Source organism: Pseudorca crassidens, chromosome 11 (assembly GCF_039906515.1).
Source record: "Pseudorca crassidens isolate mPseCra1 chromosome 11, mPseCra1.hap1, whole genome shotgun sequence".
In the NCBI taxonomy this organism is placed as follows: Eukaryota; Metazoa; Chordata; class Mammalia; order Artiodactyla; family Delphinidae; genus Pseudorca; species Pseudorca crassidens.
In genome coordinates, this window is record NC_090306.1 from 1,582,827 (window position 1) to 1,597,813 (window position 14,987).

A 14,987-nucleotide genomic window follows, 5' to 3' on the forward strand; every position below is an offset into this window, starting at 1 on the left:
CATTATGCTAAGCAAAAGAAGCCGTTCACCAAAAACGTATATACCGTTTGATCCCATTTCTGTGAAGTCTAAGAACATGCAAAACTAATCTATCCTGATAGAAGTCAGAAAATGGTTGTCTCTGCTGGAGTTGGTGGTAGAAATGGTGCAGGTGTTGACTGAAAAAGGGTGATGAAAATATTTTATATCTTGTTTTGGGTGGTTGGTTATGTGAGAGTTTATTGTCAGAGTGCATTGAACACAATACTTTAAGTTCTGTTAAATATTAATATATTTAAATATATTATTTAAGCAATAATATATAAAGTACTTCTCAGTTTTGAGACGTAGGCATACTTGAGCCTTATAAAAGAAGACGTTAAGGAAATCAGTACTCAAGTATAATTTGTTACTCTCTTCTTTATCCTGGCGTTTCTTAACTACTCTTTCATCTAACCCTTATCTCCTAAGTTGATGACATGTGATGCTAACTTTTCTCACATTTGTATCTTGCTTCCTCAAATTAAAATACAACAACCTTAATAAAACACATCTTCAGGACTTGAAACCAACATGACACCAAAGCCTATCCTGTAGCTTGACTTCAGCTGAGAGTTTTAAGTAATCTGAGGTGATGGGAATGGTTTATTTTGCATTTCTAGTTTTCAGATTGTTAGAAAGACCCTGCCCCCTTTCCTCTGGCCTGGGACGTCTGCTTTCTCCACGTGTTTCTGAGAGGAAAGGTTTCCTTTTGCTGCAAATATGAAAACCTATACAACTTAATCTTTTCCTGAGTAGAAGGATTTAACTTTCCACTTCTTTCTTGAGTCAATTTTTTTTAAGTCAATTTTCCTTTCCTTAGTCTACAGTCCTTTCCCTGGAACAATATGTTTAGGAAACAATAAGATTTAAAATATAATCATAGGTCTCTTCTTGACGGCTCTTACAGAACATATTAGGAGGTGTATGCTTTAATTTCTTCCAGAGCTCCAGTCGAAATGTACCTATACATGCCCATAAAAAATAATAGCAGTGAGAAAGTCAACGTTGCAAACAAAGAGGTCATAGCTTGGAAGCAGCATTGCTCACTAAGAATGCATTTTGTGAGACGTTTGCTCTTGCATTATACTACCATTAATGAGCTGGTTATGGATCACCTGGACTATGCAGAGAGCAGTGGCATGAGTAATAGATTACAGGCCCCTTGTGGGCAGAGACCGCGTCTTACATTTCATTTGTATTCTGTGGTACCAGATAAACACAGAAAATGAACAGATCTGCGTAAGAAACAGATAGGTGCCGTGTACTTAAAGTAATTCCCAACTCATTTATGTATTAATTCTGGAGCTGTGATATATGTACATAGGTCTCATGTTTTTGTCCAGCTTTGAAGACGTCCTGCTTGGGGTGATCGAGAAAGAGCCACAAAGTTGCCCAGCTTTCCCAAAACTCCTCCCTCTCCCGAGTTCATGATGGAGACTGAAACAAAAATGCCACCCCAAGCTCCTGGCGCCGTGGCCAAAGCTGAGCGCGTGGCCGAGGACGTGCAGGGTTCCCTGTGCCGTCACCCTCCCCTTGGCTTCAGGCCGCCGAGAGGAGTAAAAGCTCTTCCAGTCCAACAAATTCTAAGACCTTGAGACTTTATCCTCTGTTATCTTAACCTTGGGATCCGTTCAAGCAATTATTACAAAAGCAATTTGAAAGGTTAAAAGTGTCCCCTGTGTAAATTTATTACTAAGGAAATGAAAGCCAAGTTATCTGCCCACAGATAATTGCGAGTCTATTTTTCTATTTCGAGGTATTTGCTGGTATGTTGATAGCCTCAAACAGTCATGCTTAACCTTTTGGGGTCACAGACCCCTTTGAGAATCTGATAAGCCTCCTGCCTGCCTGCCCCCCTTCCCCACTCCCTCAAATATGTCTTGTGTCCCCACTGTGTGCCAGGCATTGTTTTGGGGGGGCTATGCTTTGTACCGCCCCACCTCCAAAAAGTCTGTCTGCACATGTGCACACCATTTCACATACAATTTTAGGGTTTGTAGATTGAACTCCTGAAGCCCTCCTAGAGTCCAAAAATATCTTAAAAGCAATTGTATGGCTAAAAATACGTGACACTCTTACTAGACAGAATCTTAGTATTTGCAGGCATAACAACGGAGTGTCCTTCAGTTCAGGACCTGCCCAGGGAGACAAGATCCTTAAACTCCTTTAGATCACATGTGTGTGGGGTAGGAGACAAGGAAGTTCACATTTCACTCCAATCAGAGTAGGTGACCTGCGCCTGGTCAGCAGGCTGGTTCCCGTGTGTGAGAGCAGCGGCTAGGGGCGGCCTTCAAGGACGCTCTAGCACCTCAGTCTGTGCTTCTTAGAAGGAAGGAACTTTCAGATTATACTGTGGTCACTGAATCTGTGTCTGTAAGCCTCCGTTGCCATTCTAACTGAAAAATTGACCTATTTTCTACAAACCATTGCTCAGGAGTTGATGTCTTTTCATATGTGATAAAGGACTGCACATCTGCGGGGACGTGAGTGGTGACACCTGTCACTCTGACTTTAAACCCAGAATTGCTTTTTTGTTCTCTCATCAGTGTTCAGCTCATGCTGAAAGGAAGAGATCTAAACTCTAAAGGAGACTGTTTCTCTAAAGAACTGGCATTCTGGCAATTCAGGAAGGCTCTGAAAAGCCTCGCGGAAAGCAGACTCTCACTCTGGGTGTCTGGTTTTCTGTGTGTTGCGTTGTGATACCTGACAGCTCCTTGGAGCACACACGCCATCCGGGCCCACAGTGCTGCCCTCGCCCTGGCCGCCCAGACCACACGGCCTTCACACGTCATCCTTTCGGGTTAGCGGACTCACTGCAGATGGGACCGTCACACACATTTAACGGGGAAAAGCTGTCATCTCGGAACTTATTTAACTTAGCGATCTGGCATGCACAGATGAGGAGGACCACATGACAGCGTCACATAAGGTGGCGTGCAGACACGATGTGAGAGTGAAATTAAGGAGAGGTCACTTTTATTTTACCCTGAACCATAGAGACTTAACGTGCTCGACTTTACCGAGGAAACGTCTGCATAGTGATGCTATTTGGATTCAACGCACTTCATTTGTGGCTTGGAGACGACTGTATTCTATCATTTGCTTTTGAGAGCCCAGCTTGACGTGCTGGAAGTCTAAATCTTGGCAGAGAAAAACTGGATTCCAAACATTTTCTGAAATGCTTAACGAGTGAAGCATCTTTTAGTTTCCCTAACACAGTGCCCTGCGTGTGGCTACATTGAGTGTTCGTGTCTGTTCTCTTAGAATCTGTTTTTTATGTTGCTGATTTTTGTCCAGAAATCACTTAGTAGTTTCAAATAATCGATTTAAAACTATTGGGTTATTACTTCTTAACCCACAGAAAGACAAATTAGAATTTTTTCATGTTCTTATGGGTTTTGGAGAAAGAAAACAATTTTAGGCAAGAACTGGTGTTAGAATTAGCCTCTATTCAGCCTTAGAGCTCTAATTTAATAGTAGAACCAAACCATGATTCAACTATTTATAACAGAAAGGCCTTTGGGAAAACTGGGGTCTGCTACTTCCACAATTATAGATTAAGGTTGAAATGAAAAAAGTATAGAAACTCTGACTCCCTTTCTCCCAATCACAAAGTAGCATTAGGGCCCCTTTTGCTAAACCACCGCCGTGTAAAATCTTAGAAATTTTTCAGTGATCATGTATTTTTATAGTTAGTGTACTTCAGCGAAGCTATTCCTGTAATTGTAAACATTTGATTAAATAATCTGATTCAAATATAAGGACGTCTGTTTTTCACTGGAACAAGTTTTTGACCTATAGAAACACTCTGTTTTATGTTTACCTTAAACATATATTTCTCAGAAACTACAATTCTCTGAGCCAAGACTTATTTTGCTATATTGAGATTCACTCCAGGTAACACATTTTCAGTGTGTTGCTGGAATAATTGACATTACCTATCAGTCTTATGTTTTTAAGATAATTTAGGTCCTTGTATATGTAAGTTTCAGAGTACGATCATCAGACAGGACTGGAATATGAATGTGTGATCAAAGTACTGTTACTCATACTCTGAAGAGAAACGCATGTGATTTTTGCAGATTAATTGCATTCTTTGAGCTCTTAGCTGCTGGTGCCTGACAGGTAGTCCATCAGGAAGACTGGTCTATGGTAGCACTGTTATAATAATAAACACACAGAAAATGAGAACATCAGTGCCCACGCAGTGCTGGATCAATAGAATATACAGTCCTAGGGAGCTGACGACAAAATCCCATCAACATAACTTATGCCTAAGATTATCAGATGTCTGAAGCAAAATAAATTCTGAGTGAGATCAGGAGAATAAAAGGGATGATGTGAGGAAACCCTGTGCTGCGAGCCGCGGGTAAGTTGTAGTCGGTCCCTGGGGAGGACCTAGCACATCTAGACTGTGACGTTAGTTAAGCCAGAGTAGTGGCGACCATCGTGTAAGATGGTGCAAGATCTTGACGTCTTGGATTCCAGCTCAACTCAGCAAATACCTGTTGAATGTGTCACATGCTGGTCATTATGCATTCAAGTCCCGCCCTCCAGGAGCTCAGGTCTAGTGGGGGAGCAGTTCGGCAAACACTTAATTGTGACATATGCTTTTTTTTTTTTTTAAAGTCCAAAGATGTGTGAAAAACTATGGGAGCAAAGAAGCACTTGAGACTGTTTCCCCCTAGAGGAGTCTTGAAGGACAAGGACTCAGGGCGGGAAGACACCTTAGGAGCCCACGCTTGTTATTTGACTCCTGGGAGATTTGGGGATTGACCAGCAAGATATGGACAAATGAAAATATAAGTTTAAATGACCAACAAAACAGAATCAGTTGTTCCTTTTTTTTTTTTTTTTTTTTTTTGCGGTACGCGGGCCTCTCACCGTTGTGGCCTCTCCCGTTGCAGAGCACAGGCTCCAGACGCGCAGGCTTAGCGGCCATGGCTCACAGGCCCAGCCCCTCCGCGGCATGTGGGATCTTCCCGGACCGGGGCACGAACCCGTGTCCCCTGCAACGGCGTTGTTCCTATTTATTTTTATTATTACCTACGACTTTTTCTGCTTCCTAATTTTTTTTAATGTTTATTCACTCTGTTAAATCTCCTAGACTAAAGCAACTTTCCCCTGAAATAAATAAAATTAGGGAGTTAGTATATAATGGAGAAGATCCCACGCGACCTTTCATGAACCTGAGGGCAGTAGCAGACTTTAAGATTTCCATTTTGGGAGGATAAAGTCCTCTGTGGAGACTTGAAGGGTCTAGTGACATAACATGCATTTGTTAGAAATGACATCTTTTTTGACAGATAAATCCATCTTTTTCTTTGGAGATAATAAATTCTCATTTATAGTTGGAGATTAATATTAATTTGATACAAATTAGTGCAATGCTCTAGTACAGAGGCTGCTTCTGTTGTCATTGTTTATGGCATTAACTTTGTAAGGAAGTTAATTTATTTAGCAAGAGGGAGGCTGTTCTTACTTCACAGTATTTGTTTAGGTTTTCTGCTGTTTCCCCCAAAATGTTCATGAGTATTAGCCACGCATAAAAGAGAAACTGCTTCCCATCTGCTGTGAACCTTCCAGTATTTGGAGATCATGGGACCACTGATTTGTGAGGTGCAGTTAAACTATGTCACATGAAAAGAACCAGACCAGGGGCCAAAGATAACAGTGCTATGTAGACTCTCGGGGGCCAGCGAAGGTTTTGTTTTACAAGATCGTGTCCGTGTTTGGTCAGTGAGGCTGAGGCAGAAGGTGAATGAAAGAACGTTACTTTAAAGGCATTAAAGAACACGCCGGAGGAAAGCATTTTTAGTGCAAAGCGTTCGAACGCGGTAGAAGTACCGGGTCAGCCCAGAGCAGCCAAGCGCAGCCCGTTTCCCTCCCAGCTGTGGATGCCAAAGCTGGCCTCGCATCCCCTGCCCTCAGATACCGCGCTTCTCGCGTGCCCTTCCTCCTTCCTCCCTCCCTCCCTTCCATCCTTCCTCGGGACCTTTTGAGAGTTCACATGAACCTTAGGTTAAACAAGATGGATTCGCATCCCTTATAACCAAGCCTACAAGTCATTCAGACCTGAAAATTGTTTTCATACTTTATGTATTTCGTTTGTAAGGCTGGGGGAGGGGCGTATCTTATGGAAACAGATTGAACCAGGAAACATGACTGTGGCCATGAGAGAGAGACCACCCTCCTCACTAGTGAAGGAAGTGTTTGAACCCCACACCTGCGCCTAACCTCCAGCTCTGACATTTCACGCCTTTCACTTTCTAATCGCTTAACTATCTTGCGATCTTTCGGAAGGACAGTAGCTGTGTGTGTGTGCTCACAACCAAATGCCAGTCACCTGGCACCACCCGTGGGGTTGAGCTACAAAAACCGGGACGGGGTCAACGGTACAAGGAATTCTGTATCCGAGCAAAGTCTCAGAAACAAGTGTCTGACCAAACACGTGATCAGGTGTTCTTGGCCCTTCCACTGGGATGATTATTCCACTCATTCGAGAGAGACTTCGTGAAGAGAACGGGGTCTGAAGGGATTTGGAGATTTTTGGCTTATCCTTACGTGCCCAGAAGAGGTTTGTGTAATTTACACTGCCAGGTTGCCATGGCTTTCCTAGTGAAAAGAGAGAACTTAAATGCCTTCTTTGCTGCCTACTGACTAAAAAAAATATATTTCCTATCCTTCTGAGAGAAATTACTGAGATTATTTTTAAAGAGAGTGAGGGCGGGGTGGGTTGGGGAGCGGGGAGGAGAGCATTACCGAGTCAGACACCCTTATCCTGCCTACGTAACTTCAGCCACACAGTTATGCCTTATCTGCTTGCTAACTGTATGGCGATAGGCCTTGCATTTTAAAGTTGCACAAATAGTAGCATGAGTATCGTTAAAAGATTGCAAGCCGGGGCTTCCCTGGTGGCACAGTGGTTAAGAATCCGCCTGCCAATGCAGAGGACACGGGTTCGAGCCCTGGTCCGGGAAGATCCCACATGCTGCGGAGCAACTAAGCCCGTGTGCCACAAGTACTGAGCCTGTGCTCTAGAGCCCACGAGACACAACTACTGCACCCGTGTGCTGCACCTACTGAAGCCTGCACACGTAGAGCCCGTGCTCCGCAACAAGGGAAGCCACCGCAATGAGAAGCCCGCGCACCGCAACGAAGAGTAGCCCCCGCTCGCCACAACTAGAGAAAGCCCGTGCACAGCAACGAAGACCCAACGCAGCCAAAAATAAATAAATTAAATAAATAACTTTTTTAAAAAAAATTATAGTAATAAAAAAAAAAGATTGCAAGCCACCTTCATGATTTGGAGTTGAAAGTTATTTGAAGTCAAATATGGAACAAATGACAAATGTCTTAAAAGGAGAGATTTATAGAAATATTTGTTAAAACATAAACTAGAGAGGTAAATCCCCAGAGAGCTTCCAGAATGAACTCACGCACCATGCTAACGAGAGTCAGAGGTTTCCCGATGAAGGTGCGTCAAGGACATTTGCCATTCCCTCTGTGACCCTCTCAACTAGCCTCTTAAAATCTGATCAACTTTGGATTTTGCTGCTAGAGACACTAAAAAAGCAGCAACTATTTGTATCGAGTACCATCAGCTTGCTCTCTCTCATGTCTGTGGTACCTACAATATTCAGACATGAAATCTAACATGGAAATTTGCTTTCCTTATCTTTCTTGCGGAATTAAGAGGAAAATAGAAGATGTTAATAGATGGTGTTTTAACAGATATGATCAGGCGATGGTACATTGCCTGTTGCCTCAAACATTGCTTTTTTCAACCCCAGATCTCCAAAGCATGACGTAAACCAGGACAGGGCAATTTTAGGCAGAATTTCACAGCTCTGCTATTGAAGTCCTGTGTTCATCAACAGGAAGAAGATTGCCCCCAAACGTGTTCTTAGCGCGGGGAGTCTCATGTGGGCATCATTAGGCGGTTCAGGGTCTTCCTATTCTTTGCTCCACTGTGGGGTTTCTTACCTCCAAGAGTGATGTAGGAACAGCCGAGCTGAGCCTCACACACCACAGTGCCCTTAAAGCCCACCTGGACCTCGGCGGGGCGGCTGGGCAGCGACCGGTACCCAGGCGTGGTGGGTGGGAGGAAGGCTCGCAGCATGGTGGGTCCCAGAGCACTCAGAGCACCTCTGCTGGTCCCGTCTCGGCGCCCCGCGAGGCTGTGCCTCGTGTCAGATGACGGCGATCACTGCAAGTTTGAGAATGCCAGAACCACACCACCTTCCCCGGTCCTTTTCAACCTGGCCGTCTTCTTTCTTCCCTGCGGCGCCTGCTGCCCACCCAGGCCGGCCTCGCCCCGTGGCCGCCCAGGAGAACTGGGGGTGAGACGTGAGGGCTGTGTCCGCCCGTCGGCTCCTCACCTCCCTGACGGTGACAGGCTCTGGTTTGCATGGGCCACCACCAGCTGCTCCAGTGCCCCTCGCTCAGGACAGAAATAGGCTTGTCCCGGCTGGAAACGTGCGCCTGAGAGGCGGGAGCTGCGGTGGAATGTGGCTCTCTCTGTGAAACTATTTTAAGGAGAAAAAGTTAGGCCCAGTTCTACTCGTTATCTTGCTTTGCTCTCAGGAGCCAGGACTGTTGGTAAATCTGTTTCTCCTTGACTATTTAAACTGTACATTCAAACTGCATATTAACTGGGGTGAAAAGAACCGTTTCAAAATGACCCCATTTTAATCTTAAAGTCACGTTGCTTTGGAGATAAATGGTCAGGTCCTAAGGAAATCTCCACAGTGTCTCCATGAGGCTTCCGACCCAGCCTTCCCTTCCTCCCCTTCAACGTCTGAAAGATGCGTTCACAGCGTCTTCCCCCTCCATCTGCATTTCAGTTTTCTCGTAGTAATAACACCGTCAAACCGCTTTTCTATTTCTATCAACAGTTTCCTTGGCATCCAGTCCTTATGAGAACCTAGTTCCTTATGTCAAATGCCACAAATGGGTAACATCCCCCAAAATGGCACCCAGAATATTTCTACTTATATGTTCTACTGAAGAGACACAAATGGCTGTTCTTCCCCTGCTACTGGGCTTCGAATTTCTTAGTTGTGTGTTTCTCTCCCCTGTTACCTCTTTCCTGCTTTGATAGTTTTGGGAAGTCCCATCTCCAAGGAAAGGAAGCTTTCACTCTAACCAAAGAATAGAGCAGGATCCTGGTTTTGTAACGAGGCTTAAAGCCTCCAAAACATACAACGTCTTCGGATATTTTAGTCGCTGAATGTCGGCGATCCGATCCACTCTCGCTCAGGGGAGCACAGAGCAGGTGGGTCGGCGTGTGGGAAGCTGTTGGGGCAGCTGGCGCTGGGGATTAGGGTTGATGGACCGGGAACGGCCTGCAATCAAGTTCTCAGAGACTCGCTTAATGATCTTGAGATGAAAGAATTTCTTTCTGATATTAAGGCTCTCAGCGCATAGGCTTTAGAACGCAGACGTTCTTTTTTCCAGAGTATCCATGTATCAAAGAGGCGTATGTGTGTGTGTTTCTAAGAGGACACAATGGTTCCATCAAGAAAAAGCTGCCCCCCCCCCCCCCCCGCACACGCAGGTAAGATAAAGATTCCTGGTGCTCGAATCACACAAGAAGTTGACGCCGTTGCCCCCTTTAGGCAAGTTGATAGTTCAAATTTGTAGGGTCCTTTTAAAGACATCTGCTTAACACAGCACTAAAGCGACATCTCCGGTACCCTTTGATTTCTGAATCTTGACTAACAAGAAGCAGAAACGCCCACTGAGTCACTGGTCAGGTGAGTGGGGGGAAAAGTTGTCAAAAGATCACAGCTGTTTTAATGACCAAATTATAGTCATATAATTAAATATTTTGTAAGTTTAAATTTTTAAAATAATTTCTTTTAAAAATACGTTGGTTTTCATCGCCCTACCATAACGTGGCAGCTCTTTCAGTGAAGTGTTTTTAACATGTATATATAGTTAGTGTACTCTTTATATGACTAATGCCACCAGATCCTCCACTAGATATTTATAAATGTATTTTGGACCTGTTTAGCCTTTGCTATAAAAATGACTTAGACAGGCACATATTACGGTATATAATTTGTTTGAAAATTGTTAAATGAATCAGTGGCAGCTACATTATGCCACAGTGTTCTTTCACTACTAAATCATCCAGTCAGAGTTGCACCTCATCTTTCAACAGTTGTAAATATTACGTGCAGACCCTTTGAAGTCAGAGATTGATGACTGAATTTTGTTTTTCCTGCACTGTGTCCTCACTTACGGCTTTCAAAGCCGATCTTTCAGTTACTAACACCTTCCTGGGAGAAGGGGGAGGGACGGAGGCTTCCAGGCCTAATCTGTGCTTCAGGTCTCCCATACTTAACAAAGAAGACGGAGCATGTGTGGGTGTGCGCCGGGCCTGCGGCGGCAGGGACGTTTCAGGGCTGGAGCTTAGAGTCGAGGCTCGTTTTCAGTCTGTTCACCCATTTAAGAAGCATTCGCCGCGTGCCTGTTGTGTTCAGGTGTGTGTGTGTGTGTGTGTGCACATGCGTGTGTTCTCTGTGGGCCTAAAAAGCCCCAGTGTGAGGTTTTCAAGCTTGAACTCCAATGACTGGTTTCATTTATTCAAGAAGTATGTATTTCCCTCAAGATGGAAAGTGAATGTCTTTCCATTTTGTAGTTCTGAAGATGCTCATGGTTGGTTTGATGTGTTTTTTTCAGTGTCCATTTATGGAATTTGGTTTTACGACAAGGAAGAATGCCAGAGAATTGCAGAGCTTATGAAAAAGTAAGTGCTGCGGGCTGAGTACTTGTCAGGACCTGGTGCTTCGTATTTCTGAGTGTACGTAGCTACACTGTAATCCAAACAGAGCACGTCTCTGACAGCAGTCCTTTTCGCCGTGGTTAGGAACACATTCACCATTACTTAATAAATGAAAAATAAACATAAATGACAATGTTTTACATTTCCACCAGGTAAGATTAATTGTGTAGAAGGGTTCCCCTCATTTTTCCTGCACGTGTGCAGAATCTATAATATGAATTTTTCCAGATGGTAGTTCACCTTAATATTATCCTCCTTTGTAAATTAGCAGCTTCTTCCCTTGGAAAGGTATCAGTATATCTCAGTGAAGAGAACATTCAGAGCCCTTCTAAAAGGCTGTCCCAGATTCTCTGGGGGGCCCACATCCTTCCTGCCCTGAAATCTGCCCGTGGGGCTCAGACCTCCCTCCCTTCTGACCCTGCGAGGGCTTCGGAGAGTCTGTATTTTCAGTTCCTTTGGGAGTATCTGAGCTAATACTGATTTAGTGATCAGTAGACAGACCCTCTCTCTGTCTGCCTCTCTCTCGTTACTAGTCTCTTTTTTTCTTAATCTCACGAGGCCTTGTGATTCACCCCAGTCTGCACTGGGGGAAACTGAAATGACTGTGCCTGTCCCGCTCTCGCTGCCCTGAGGACCCCGAGAGCAGGCCCGGGTCAGCGCGCCGTCTCCTCTGGGATCCATCAGCCCCTTTCACGGGTCCTTGAGCCCCACGCCTGCTCACTGGGACGCAGTTATTTCCCTGCACTTATGCAGCTGGTTTAGAGCCCCAGAAGGAAATGAGTTTCCTGCACGTGCTGGATCTGACCCAGGACTGGACTCGGCCGAACACAGGGTCTGCCTGCCACCAGCGCGGATGCGACAGAGCAGGTCCGTCTGCAGAAGAACCATTTTTCATTTTAAATCCCGGGTCGAGGAACTGGCTAAAGAGTGACCCCAGAATATGGAATGTGGGGGGGACTGTTTATAAATGGTATTGATTTCTGAAAAGCCTAGCTCGTGAGAGCCCGTTTTAGGTAACTGCAGGTGGTGATTAGGCTGTGCTCAAACTGGCATTTACCACCATAACAGCGAGTTCCTAGAACACCCGTGTTATTGTAAACTGTGCAATGGATGACGATAGCAGGATCTCACGCAGATTAAAAACCACCCTGGTGCCCGGCCAAGAGGCCACGTAAAGACTGTCAGATTCCCCGGTGATTCCTTCACAGCCGGGGCTGGGAACTGGTCGTTGGTGAGAAACAAGCCGCCGACGTGTGTGGATTCCCTGCCCGTCCTCCCTTAGAACTGAACCGCCCACCGAGCCCTCAGGTCTCCTTCCCCGTAAACGTCGCGGCAGTTATGAAGGAGCGTGGGCTGCGGTCAGAGCCCACGCAGCGGGCAGTGTTCCCCTCCGCTGCGCTGTAGCACGGAGGAGCGACCTGGCCTCCCTCTGTGTTGTTTTCAGGAAAGCAGAAGGCGCTGCTCACTGCTATGTTTTCGTACCTTCTCCTGGGGTGGAACCTTCACTGTGTTTCTAAACCACAGGATTCGAGGGGCTGGAATCAGCCGCGCTTTGCCTTCAAGGCCCTTTGGAACCAGGGGCTGACGCCCGATTTGCCGTGCGGTTTGCCCAGGGCTTGAGATCCCTAAATTGGGTTTCCTCAGCAACACATGAGTCCTTTCTACTGCTCTCAGTGAGGAGTTGGCAAACTTTTTCTGAGAAAGACCAGTAGTGAATACTTTCGGCCTTGCAAGGCCGACCGGTCTCCATCCCAGCTGCTCAGCCCTGCCCTGGCTGTGTGACAGCTGCCACAGGCCACGCGTCATTAACTTTCTGTACAAAGCAGGCCCGGGCGGGGGTGGCCCTCCCCACTCTGGAGGCGTCCGTGTGGTCAGTGTACTCGGGACCTCAACTCCCATGTTTCTTCTTTCAGTTCCAGCAGTCTTATTTCTAACGTGATTATGACAAGATAAAAACAACTGGGTGAGAACTGGATGGTTTCAAAAACCGGTTGTGTTGAGTTGGCTTTTCTGGTGTGGCTTTCCCTTCCTTTTTTCTAGCCTCACTCAGTACGAACAGCTGAAAGCGCACCACGGAGCGGGGGCGGCAGTGGGAGCGTCCCCCGTGGGCCTCAGCTCGGGAGATCGCAAGGAGGTGGACATCCTACGGATGCTCACCAAGGCCAGAGACGAATACGCAAAGGTGAGTCTCGTCTCCCTGCGATGCGTACTTAAACTCCACGGTGGGGACCTGCGCCCTGAGACGGACCTGGTGCCGTTCCTCCCGTCAAACAAAGTGCGGGAGAAATACAATCTTTATCGGCTTTTAGTAGGCTGAACACTGTTTGCTTTTAAGTGGATTCAAAGGCAGCCCGGGAAATCAGTAAGCTTCGTATATACAAATAGCCTCCAATAAGAAGACCCCATTGACAGTAGCAACAAATTAATATAAAATTCTTCGGGATAAAATTAACAAGAAATGAGCACAACCTGTGTGGAATAATCATGGCTATCCTTGGCGGTACTAGGGCACTAGCAGTAGGAAGGACATCCAACCCCCTTCCTCTGAAAATCGGCGGTCGGTGGAAAGAATTAAGCATTTATCCTGCCTGGCCAGGGGCACCGGATAATCCAGGTTGATGCGGGAAAGGCCTTCTCCACCACGGAGCTCCAGCTGTTAAATGTGGACGGAATGACAGAGCCTAAAGCCCTGGTGGAGTAACTGAGTCAGGCGCGGACCATCAGTAACGTTCGTGCTGTGAGAAAGGCGGACGGAAACCTGACCACGGGCGGGTCGGGCAGCCGCGCACAGCGGCCGAACGTCAAGTACGCGGCACGCCTGGAAGTGCTCCTGCCAGAAGAGATGATCCTGAACCTAAGTCTTGAGCGCTAACAGAAAATGACAGGGGAGGGGAGCAGGGCAGGTAGAAACAAGTTAAATGACACCGGGAAGCAGTCAGAAAGGCCGTGTGCAGCGTGGGCTCCTCGGGGACAGCCGCCAGGCTTCTGCGCATGCCTTGGAGGCGGGGCCAGAGGCCGCACTACTGGACACAGACACCCCCGCGGGCGTCTCTGGGCGAGTCCCGAAGGTGGTCAGCGCTGCCCGCCCGAGGGCTTGTTGAACGAATGTGAACAAAGCGCGGTTTCGCCCGCCCGCCCCGTCACGGCCCCGACCCAGTTGCTTCCTCCCCAGCTTCGGCCAGTAACAGCAAGGCCTGGATCCGCTTTTTATTTTGTTTGATTCTTCAACAGCCGTGAAAAAACGTCCCAGTGACTTAATTACACTTTACTAACTGTACTGTGTCAGGCGCAGTGAAGATTCATCTTAAAGGCGCCATTTTTGCCCTCGAGGAACTTAGGTTCTGTGACGACGGCAATAACAGTGGCCAGTATAGATATGAAATGCAAACGCTGAAGAAGAATTATTTTCTTTCTTCTCCCTCCCTCCTCCCAACACACAGACACAGACGCAAACACACATACTGTATTGTTTCTATTTTATGATGTTTTGACTTGTTGAAAGTCTAGCTGGGGAGAGACTGTCCCTCCCCAACCAGCCAATTCTCCGAGATACCAGAGGCCTAGCCAGGAGGGTGCCTGTGACCGGGAGATCCAGCCCTGTCTGCCCGCCTACCCCGGGGCGAGAGTCCTCCGCCCCCGTCGTATCAGGGCCACTCCTGTCATCTGGAGCCCCTGAAATGATTCAAACACGCCCGTCCTAAAGTGCAGAGACCCCGGCAAAGGCTGCAGCCTTAGCTCTGCCCTCGCTTCTGCTTCCCACCCGCGCGTCACGAGGCACCCTCTGCAACAGGGGGCCCTGCGGGGCTGCTGAGCCTGTCTCCAGGCCCGGGGATGGGAGCGGGTGATGCACTGCTCCCTGAGCCTCTGAACGCAGAGCTCACGCACACTCAGGAGTACCGGTGCCCGGTCCCGGGGACTGACCTCGGGCCATCACTTTGTACTGTACCCACAGCTCGCAGTGTTTCTCTATTCTGTTTGCCCTTCAGAATCTACATCTCCTTCGAGGCCCAGGAAGAACGCCACTTCTTACAGGGAGTTTTCCCAGATCTCTTCACTCAGACTGATTGTCCCTTCCACTGCACTCACCAGTGTGTTACCCTTTAGAATGTATTTTGTTCTTCCTCATTTGTTACACTCACGGCAGCCCCTCCCGCTGTGCATAAACTTGTTGAGG

General features: G+C 46.9%; 1 protein-coding gene across 9 annotated transcripts in view; it reads left to right on the forward strand.

Moving 5' to 3' along the window:
* DCP1B (decapping mRNA 1B) overlaps window positions 1-14,987 on the forward strand; it is a 50,629-nt gene that overhangs the window by 25,532 nt on the left and 10,110 nt on the right. For 8 of the 9 annotated variants that reach the window (XM_067755995.1, XM_067756000.1, XM_067755999.1 and 5 more), the window contains 2 exons: window positions 10,711-10,777; window positions 12,854-12,995. In XM_067755995.1, coding sequence (XP_067612096.1) covers window positions 10,711-10,777; window positions 12,854-12,995 — 209 coding nt within the window. The remainder of the gene's footprint in view (window positions 1-10,710; window positions 10,778-12,853; window positions 12,996-14,987) is intronic. The other variant, XM_067756002.1, reaches the window with a different exon arrangement.